Source organism: Nicotiana tabacum, chromosome 4 (genome assembly GCF_000715075.1).
Source record: "Nicotiana tabacum cultivar K326 chromosome 4, ASM71507v2, whole genome shotgun sequence".
Lineage (NCBI taxonomy): Eukaryota > Viridiplantae > Streptophyta > Magnoliopsida > Solanales > Solanaceae > Nicotiana > Nicotiana tabacum.
In genome coordinates, this window is record NC_134083.1 from 16,820,936 (window position 1) to 16,831,122 (window position 10,187).

At 37.7% G+C, this 10,187-nt stretch overlaps 1 protein-coding gene across 1 annotated transcript; it reads right to left on the minus strand.

The window, feature by feature from the left end:
- Positions 1 to 408: 408 nt before the first annotated feature.
- LOC107817707 (uncharacterized) lies at positions 409 to 9,857 on the minus strand. The gene is made up of 11 exons (XM_075251444.1): positions 9,327 to 9,857; positions 9,048 to 9,116; positions 8,761 to 8,856; positions 8,505 to 8,629; positions 6,288 to 6,483; positions 4,602 to 4,777; positions 3,709 to 3,838; positions 3,224 to 3,384; positions 2,223 to 2,299; positions 1,106 to 1,157; positions 409 to 782 (listed from the first exon to the last, which is right to left on the minus strand). The coding sequence occupies exons 1-11, from the start codon at positions 9,621 to 9,623 to the stop codon at positions 557 to 559; spliced, it is 1,605 nt and encodes a 534-aa protein (XP_075107545.1). The 5' UTR covers positions 9,624 to 9,857; the 3' UTR covers positions 409 to 556.
- Positions 9,858 to 10,187: the final 330 nt, after the last annotated feature.

The following is a 10,187-nucleotide window of genomic DNA, read 5'->3' on the forward strand; positions in this document are numbered from 1 at the left end:
TTGCTCAGACTTTTCTAAAATATAATTGGATGCATAGCAAATCCTCCAAAAGTAAAGTAAAGTAATTAAAGTAATGCCAGATAAAATTAAAGTAATGCGTTTTTGAAGGATCTAACGGACGCAATAACATTTTGAAAAGTCCATGCAATAATGGAATAAAGTACTCGTACTTGCTTTCTAGATTAGAATTTAAGCCATCTCAAAACTCGCAAATCTAGCAATATCGATCATTTACATAACAGGAAAGCATCAATGCCATCTATATCTCAAATCTCATGGGAATTCAATAACCTGATATGCAAAACCATTTAGCAATCCGATCAGTAATTGACCTGCCTATCCCCTACGACAAGGAGCAATACACATAATAAATAGTAAAGGACAAACGAAACAATGAAAAATGCATGATAGATAAAAGAGTTGAACATTTGTTCCCATCATGTCAAATTCATGTATTGCATGAGACAACCAGCACTATATCACAACTATTGCTCTTTAATTTCCCTGTGTAGAAATTTTTTTGGTTTCAACTGCAAAATTTTACAACAAAACACAACTATTGCTCTTTAATTTCCCTGTGAAGAAGGAATTTTGGTTTCACTGATCGTTTTGGCTGCAAAATTTTATAACAACAAACTTTAACCAATGCAAAAATACATGTTCCAAATAAAACAGCAAAAAGTGATGTCATTAGAGGAAAACTAGGTAATGGTCTGTTCAAACTCCAAAAAGCTGTTGTGTCCGTGCCAATTGATGCAAATCTTCTACCAGATCGCCCCATCCTACAAGTGGACGAATGACCATAAGTAAACAAATTAAAATACAGACAACGGTAAGTTTTCAGTATCCAAATACTCCATAAAACTCCGAGAGTGGTATAGGTTTTGGTATTCCTTCTAGAGCTTCTATAGTTTCGATTGGACTTGATTCTCATCTAGTTGCTTTTACTTTTTCTTCTTTATTTTCATGTGTGCCATTTCATAAATACTGGTCAAGTTGTGATAATATCAAATCAGCAGTGTAATAAGGACAAACTAATGTTTTTTTAAAAAATAAGTTGACATTTCAGTCTTAAGATGAGATATGATTGCAGTATATAATGCACCTCAGAAAGTCTTTGATCGGTTTCCACAAACGTGCAGCGCCTTTACTATCACCTACAAAAGCAAGATTCCCATCCAGATTATTTCTTGGTATCCCTATTAATAAAAGTTAAAAGGTAAAGAATGAAGAAACTAGTGAACATGGTTAATGTAACATACTAGAAACAAATAACTTCGCTAACTTAAGTGCATCAAACAAAATAAAAGGCAAGGGTTGATGGCATGCTTTGAAACATTGCATACTTGAGTGCGTTAAAGAAATGAGGCTAAGTTTGCTTTTTGATATCACATCTGAAATTATATCTGAAGGGTTCAATCTAGCAGGGTTCCCTATTTTAGGTTCAAATGGTAGACCAAGACAATGCCCTATTTTAGGTTCAAATGGTAGACCAAGACAATGGTGTACTTTTGAAGGGAGTGGATGAGGTGTATTTGGCAAACCCAGTAATAAACAAAATTAAAGAGAGTGAATGAGAGCTAAAGGCTTCGCTAGAACCAGAAGTTGCTAGTACTACAATTCTTCTAGCATGTTCACTTCTTTGGATCCCTCCTTATACATGTTGAGTCTGCCACATCGGCTAAGGGATGGGGGACTTAGTCTTCTTATATGGCTTAGGCAATCCTCACCTCATGAGCTAGCTTTTGGGGTTAAGTTAGGCCCAATGTCCATATATGTATCATGGTATAAGAGCCGGACCCATCCCAATTCTTTGTTTCACCAATGTTGGGTCCCCATATTATATTGTCCACGCTCTAGTTGGCAGGCCCGGGCGTGCGGGGGTGTTGTCTCCCACATCGGCTAAGGGATGGGGGACTTGGTCTCCTTATATAGCTTGGCAATCCTCACCTCATGAGCTAGCTTTTGGGGTTTTGTTAGACCCAATGTCCATAACTTTATCACTACCAATAGATGTAATTGTTTCTAACATAACCCTTATTTGGGTCATGCCATGTACAGGTGCTCAAATTTGCCGATTGTGACTCTGCCTTTGACACACTTCTCTGAGTGAATTTTTCTTCTTTATGTTTCTGATATGGTTCTCTGACTGAAATTCTTCCTCTCATCAAACAAAGATTTTGGACTCTTTAAAAGAAAGAAGAAAGAATAAGAAAATATACCACCAGATGAGACTGAATACTGCTTCGATGTTGCTCTAAGTGAAGCCAACTTCTCAACTAAGGTGCGCTCTGCATCACTGACATAGGAGAAGAGAACACAGATTATTGAACATGACACATATCAGTGAACAATTTTAGATGAAACAAGCAAACATAGAAAATTATTCAACTCAGACTTTACGTTACTTTAAAAAAAGAGGTTGACCACATGAACCCGGTTCCCTTTCAGATCCGCTTGAAGTCAATTATCTTAGGCAGAATCGATGGTATCCTACCCAATTACTATACCACATGTATAGTAATTAAACAAAACAGCTACACTAAATCTAAGAGTAGAAAGTATCGACTTTGTCAGCCCCGACTTATCTAGCAGACCTATGTTAAAATGAATAATTCTTGTTTTTTCTTTTAAAGAAAATACAAGCAAGACACGAAGAGCTTTATTAGGTTGCCTATAAGATATTTCTGGTGACAAGGAAAGAAACAGATCACAAACGATGCACGTTCATGTAAGATGCTAGTGAAAGAGGCAACATTGGGCGGAAGATAAATTAAGGACTTCCAAAGAGGTAAGGCGACAAATCAAAACGCCTTTCCTACCTTTTTGTTTTGGTATGATAGATCCTGAATTGTAAGATCAGACTAAACATATATAGACAATGTAATTCTAAAGGAAGAAGCTAAGGCATATATTTTGTCTCATAAGAATAACTGCTTTTCAATTAACTTCGGAAAGGAACATTTCAGGTTTATTCCAACTTCAACATTCTGCTTCTTATGTTGATTAATCACATAAGAAAGTTGATGGCTCATACAGGACCTTGTGTTGATGAGGTTTTAGCAAAGAACTTTAGTCAAAATTCACAGAAAAAATTGGCACAAAAGAGAATTCTGCGGATTAAGAAGCCCTTTACAGTTAAATAGATGTGGCATCTTATCCCATCCAAACTGATTAATTGAACTATGGGTGTATCTGAAAGCTTATATGAACAAATTCAAACCTGAGATTCTTCGGGATCTGAACATTTATCAGAAAAAGATGATCTCCTCTCACTGAAGATCTATTCATGTCTGGCACTCCCATTTTTGACATTTTAATCTTTTCTCCAGGTTGACATCCAGGAGGAATCTGAAGATCTTTCATACCATCTACAGTTGTCACCTATAGGAGTCCAAACAAGAGTCTATGAGGAAAAGAAAGACATCCATAAGGCCATATCCCAGGATGTGATTCTTTTAAGAAGTAATATCGCTATTATATCTACAAGGAACCATCTACAAGCACTTCAGAGCATATTAAAATGCCCAGAAACACAAGTTGCTTGGGGTAAGGGAAGGGGAGAGCAGGGCAGGCAACAGATATGGGGAACGACTGAAAGGAGAATAAAAAGTTGCTAGCCATCCTTTCAAAACTTAATAGCCTTTAAACAGTGCCTTCTTAAGAGAGGAAAAAAAAACAATTAGCTTTTCGTAATGCTTCTATTACCTTCTTAACTGTCCCCAGAATGGCCTCAGTAAAATCAACGTCTACTTTTGAGTACAGGTTAAGACCATCCCTCCAAATTTCACGTTTTTGTTTGACGTGGATGATCAAATAGAGGTCACCAGCTATACTACTGCGAAGAAGACCAAATTAAGCTGTGAGGATGATAGCGAAAAGAGAAAAACATTGATGTCTATTCTTGATGAGGCCTTTCGAACACCCACCCCACTCCCCCAAAAGAACCATAAAAATTTAGCAACGAGAAACAGAAAAAAGAGATAGAAAGTTACACTTTCTAACCTAGGTGAGAGGAAAAACCTTAAGGAGTTTGGGCATATCAATAAGCAAAACAACTAAAAGCTAGATCCTTAGCCCATGTTCCTTTGGACTTTTCGGAATTACTTTTGCTTAAAGAAGTTTATAGCTATTAATGAGGACATGCTTCAAGTTGTGACTCAGATTTCCTCAAAATCTTCTTCACTCTTATGATCTATTGCACTTGTTTCACAACACAGAATGAAACAGGAGACACTAACAGCAAATCAGAAAGAGGAGCATTCACAGTCTAGAAAGTATCCACATAGTATCAAAAGACTGGACATACATCAGAATATTGAAGATTGAGAAGCATGACATTAACACCATATAAATAATTAATAACAAGCAGCAACATCTAAAGCAGAGCAGGCAAATCAAACATGCACTTAGACTCGGAGGAACCTGTTTCTTATAATCACGATACAATGTATTTGTTCAAGTAAAATGAAAGTTCAAATTGCATATACTGCAGATTTTCTAGTGACTTGACAATTTTGGTCAAAGCATTAAGTTTTTACATGAAAATAGGGGAAGGCTACTTAATCACATGAACTTAGGAGCTTTAGTTAAGGGGGGACCTTTTCTTGTCAATGTTACCCTCTCCTCGAACTTGCATTGTGGCTCCGTCATGAACTCCAGGTGGAACAACCACTTTGATACTTCGTTTTGATTGTACTTGACCACGGCCACCACATTTTCGACAATGATCAGTTACTATCCTTCCATTACCTCCACAATTCGAGCACATAGATACCTGAAAACATGAATCAGCATCTAGAAAGCAAGTCAAGGACCAGCAGACTAAAATATAGACAGCAGCAAGTTGTTCAAAATAACACACAGGTCAGATGTGCAGAGAGAATTTCTTTTTTCTTTTTTTTTTTGCTTAAAAACAACCATTCAGCAGAATAAATAAGCATAGTGAGCAGAGCAAAATCTTATCTTCTTTGAAAGTTAAGATATAGACAGCAGCAAGTTGTTCAAAATAACACACAGGTCAGATGTGCAGAGAGAATTTTTATTTTTATTTTTTTTTGCTTAAAAACAATCATTCAGCAGAATAAATAAGCATAGTGAGCAGAGCAAAATCTTATCTTCTTTGAAAGTTCCACTATCTCAAAACTGTAGTATAGATTACTTGCCCATAGGTGAAAGACAGTAGCATCATATCAGTTAATCTGAAATGGTCATAAAACTTGCCATGATATCCAGTGGCGATATAGTTCAAAATAGTATATGAGATGACAATAATATGTACCAGTTGATTGCTGATATATTTGAAATTTTGAATCATATCATGTAAATGAAAAAATAAAAGGTTCAGCAAAGTATGTAGTGATACCTCCTCCAAATTTAATCATCTTCTGAAGGTATTAATGATTTAGTATATGGAGACATGTCCGGTCATATATTGAGATTATTGAAGAGCAAATAATGGATAGAATTATATGGAGAAGAACAAAAGAGAGTCTCGTAAAGCTTTTCGGGTTCTAGAAAATGTCCTCGGTCCCATTTTAACTTTCTTACTTTTTGTTTTGCTTTGTTCCAAAAGAATGCCCAATCCATCTAAAAGGAAAGTTTTAATGCATTTTTATAAATACAAAAAATTATATGGGACCCTCTTTTACTCTTAATACAACTTTCCTTTATCCTATACTCCCAAAATACAGAAGTCAACAGGTACTTACCACCTCCCACAACACACATACCAAGTAACTCTACCACCAAAGCTTCAAACGGGAAGAAATCGCCTAGTGTTGTATGTCTAAAAGGAGATTTGAACCTTGGTCTCCAAGGTTAGCACCCACTTCTTTAATACTAGGCCACAACCTTGGGTGCAAAATTTGAACCATCATTTTAATGATTGTGCCAGGTAAAAAGTGGATTAAGAAAATGGTCAAAGGGAGTTTTGGATTTTTCTTCCCATGATAAGTGGACACTATACTCGGATGAGCTAAAAAGGAAGTAGGACTGTGCTTTTGGCACAAAGGGAGCGGTAGAGAACATCAAATAAAAGTGTATAATTTTTATGCCGAGAAATCCCTCAATGATAACAACTATGTCCATTAATCAACCAAAAATACAAGCTTGCAAACTTTTCAGTCAAATGTTATTTTAGAGAAGAAAAAAAAGCCATCAAGAAATAGAATATCCAACAAGAAATCAGTTTAGATTGTAACATGAAAAGAAGATGAATAACAAAATAAGTGATTTACCATAGCATGCAACAATTACTAATTTCTCATGCAAGCATGTGAAATTACCTGAGACATTATTCCAAAAGGTGTTTTCTGTGTTTTCACCACTCCTCCTTTTCCGCCACAGTCAGAACAGACTTTAACACAACTGCTAGATTTAGCACCAGTCCCGCCACAACTATCACATGCATCGAGAGAAGGTACTTCGATGTCTCGCTGCCCTCCAAATATAGACTCTTCAAAGCTCAAATCAAGGTCATAACTGGGAAACAAGAAATAAATTCATTACCAGATATTCAGCTAATGAAAAAGACAGACTACGAAGGAAGAACAAATCAATCTTTCCTCTCGTCCTCAATTACTTCGAACATAATATCAAAACAAAGCTGATGGAGAAGTTATTCTGTTTTCTTTTCCTCAATATTCTTGCTTCTATTTCACTGATGCAGGTAAAGCCAAGGAACTTATACAAGCCTTCACCCAACAATATATAAGAGCTAAAAACTCTCCTCAACTATGAATGTTACTATAAAGAAGTAGTAGAAACTCATCCTTTTGCTTGGTTAGGATAGTGGGAGGCGACTCGGAGCATTTCCCGGTTGTTATGGGGTTACACCAACGATCTGCGCTCAGCCCATTCCTATTTGCCCTGGTGATGGATGCACTGACACGCCATATTCAAGGGAAGGTGCTATGGTGTATGTTATTTGCTGACGACATTGTTCTGATTGATGAGACGTGAGGCGGCGTCAATGAGGGCTGGAGGCCTGGAGACAGGCCCTTAAGTTTAAGGGTTTCAAGTTGAGCAGGACTAAGACGGAATACCTAGAGTGCATGTTCAACGTCGAGCCGACGGTAGCGGGATTGGACGTGAGGCTTGGATCACAGGTCATCCCAAGAGGGGCAGTTTCAAGTACCTTGGGTCGGTTATACAGGGGGATGGGGAGATCGACGAAGATGTCACTCACCGTAGTGGATGAAGTGGAGGTCAGCGTCTCGAGTCCTGTATGACAAGAAAGTGCCACTGATACTCAAAGGTAAGTTTTATAGAGCGACGGTTAGACCGGTTATATTGTATGGAAGATGAAAGTAACAGAAATGAGTATGTTGAGGTGGATGTGCGGGCACACTAAGATGGATAAGATTAGGAATCAAGATATTCGGGAGAAGGTGGGAGTGGCCCCCCGTGGATGACAAGCTGCGGGAAGCTAGACTCACATGGTTCGGGCACGTTCAGAGGAGAAGCCTAGATGCACCGGTAAAGAGGTGCGAGCGGCTGGCTTTGGTGGGCGCGAGGAGAGGTAGAGGGCGGCCTAAGAAGTATTGGGGAGAGGTGATCGGGCAGGACATGACGAGACTTCAGATTACCGAGGATACGGCCCTAGACAGGAAGTTGTGGAGGTCGAGCATTAGGGTTGTAGGTTAGGAGGTAGTTGTGCATATTTCTACGACGCGCTAGAGTGAGGCTAGTCTGTTAGGGTTTTGTCTTAAACTGTAAGTGGTTAATGTTTGAGTTCACATTACTCTTTCATTTCTCTTAGTGTCGGGCTTTATCTACTGGTTATTGTTTTGCTTTTCATCTATGTTCTTGTGATGCTGCTATTTCTTTCTAAGATTTTTATTAATGGTACTGATATTGTGTCTCTTTTCGTCTTATTAAGCCGAGGGTCTATCGGAAACAGCCTCTCTACCCCTCGGGGTAGGGGTAAGGTCTGCGTACACACTAGTTATGGAGGTCGAGCATTAGGGTCGTAGGTTAGGAGCTAGTTGTGCATATTTCTACAGCGCGCTAGAGTGAGGCTAGTCTGTTAGGGTTTTGTCTTAAACTGTAAGTGGTTAATGTTTGAGTTCACATTACTCTTTCATTTCTCTTAGTGTTGGGCTTTATCTACTGGTTATTGTTTTGCTTTTCATCTATGTTCTTGTGATGCTGCTATTTCTTTCTAAGGTTTTTATTGATGGTACTGATATTGTGTCTCTTTTCGTCTTATTAAGCCGAGGTTCTATCGGAAACAGCCTCTCTACCCCTCGGGGTAGGGGTAAAGTCTGCGTATACACTAACCTCCCCAGACCCCACTAGTAGGATTTCACTGGGTTGTTGTTGTTGTTTTGTGTGGAGGGGGGGGAGGGGGGAGAATGAAGCTACCCAGTGAAAGATATAACTGCAATGGGAATGATAATCAGAAAACTGTATTTTTTCTGCATGAGACATATCCAAATATCACCAAGACCAAGATATTAAGATATACATAGTTTCAGAAGCAAAAGCCCATGGAGACTCACTGAATATCGAGATCCTGCCTCCCCATATTCCTGAAATCGAAGCTGAAGCCTCCTGATCCACCACTTCCTCCAAAAAAGCCACTTGACTCTCCAAAATACTCAGAAAATATTTCAAAAGGGTCCACCTAAAGATCAGATAATCACGCGGGAACAGAAATCAGTCATCATGAAGAAAAATATGAAAACATAAATAAAAGGTCAGTACTTTTAACATAGCCAAAAGTAGCAGAAATAAATTGTTTTTACACGATCTTACCCCCTGCGCACCGCTACCAGCCACATTATATTCTCCTCGCAACCCTGCCTCGCCAAAACGGTCATATAAAGACCTCTTCTCATCATCTGATAATACCTAATAATACACTTTTGTAATCAAATCGAAAACAATGAAAGAAAAGACCAAGAAGTAAATCTTCAGCAAGTTGGATGCATCCCATCATTTCAACAAGCAGCTTTTCACAATCTCAGTAAATAATCAATTCAACATAAAATTCCCCAACAGAGAAGAAAGGGAAGTGTTGGGGAAAGGAAGCAGGATGTTACCTCGTATGCAGCACTAATCTCTTTAAACTTTTCTTCAGCTCCAGGATTTCTATTCACATCAGGATGATACTGTTTCCAAGCAAAGAAGTGTTCATATTCCAGAAGCAGAAAATGCCACAAGACAGAAATGTGTTTATCAAAGACATTCAAGCACAAAGTTTGTATAAGCAACAAGGAAGGTGACAATAACAATTAACAACTAACATATGAATAGCCAAACCAAACTTAGACATACATAACATACATTAATATAATAGTAAGTTAACAGAGGAGTTATACCTTGCGAGCAAGCTTGCGATAAGATGCTTTAATTTCTTTGAGCGTTGCATTTCTACTGACATTAAGAACTGAATAGAGGTCGGAGCTGGTCGACTTCGCAACAGATTTAACACTAACAAAGCGCCGTCGTTTCCGGTTAACGGGGAACAAATTAGGCTTAATAGAGACGAATTTGAGAGGTGGAGATAAGGAGCTCGAAAATGTGAAGGTTTTAGGGAAGCTGAAGCTCGAGAGAGAGCAGTACGGGTTATTATTAGACGCAGCGCAGAACCAGTAAGGGTTATGGATAGCCGGCATCGCCGGCCGGAATCTAGAGGTAAGAAGTCTGGTCTGGTTCTGGGGAAGGAACAAATTGAGAAGCAAACTTAATTATTTTTTCTATTTTATACTTAGTAATAATTATTCAAAAGTGTAAATACCTTCAATTAAAGTATAAGATAATATTATGATTGTTCAAATACTAATAAAATATAAATAAGGATAAAATTATCAAAATACCTCCTAATTATTATTTTTTTAAGATAAAATCATAAATAATTTGAGACGGAGAGAATAATTTATATGTGTTTTTTTTTATATACTGATGTCCCGCGTAAATTGAAGTTGCAACTCTCCAATTACTAACTGCAAATTGAGAACAAAATTTATATTCATAATCGATGTGAGTTTTTCAATTTTTTATGAAGACTTGTAATCTATTTGGCCGAAATTTTTGTTTTCTTTTTTTCTAATTTGAGGTGTTTGACAAAAAAGAAAAAATGCTTTCAATTTTTCTGCAGACGAAGGCCTTATATATTTGTTTACCCAAAAAATCGGATAGTATTAAATTTATGTATAGTTCTAAGTATACGTAATACTCTT

What these genes read in the sequence shown, in the direction of transcription:
- LOC107817707 (XM_075251444.1), bottom strand. Translation starts at nt 9,623, where the DNA reads ATGCCGGCTATCCATAACCCTTACTGGTTCTGCGCTGCGTCTAATAAT. An exon ending in AGATTAGTGCTGCATACGAG is followed by an intron (nt 8,857 to 9,047) that starts GTAACATCCTGC and finishes GTGTATTATTAG; the next exon opens with GTATTATCAGATGATGAGAA. An exon ending in CCGATCAAAGACTTTCTGAG is followed by an intron (nt 783 to 1,105) that starts GTGCATTATATA and finishes GTCCACTTGTAG; the next exon opens with GATGGGGCGATCTGGTAGAA.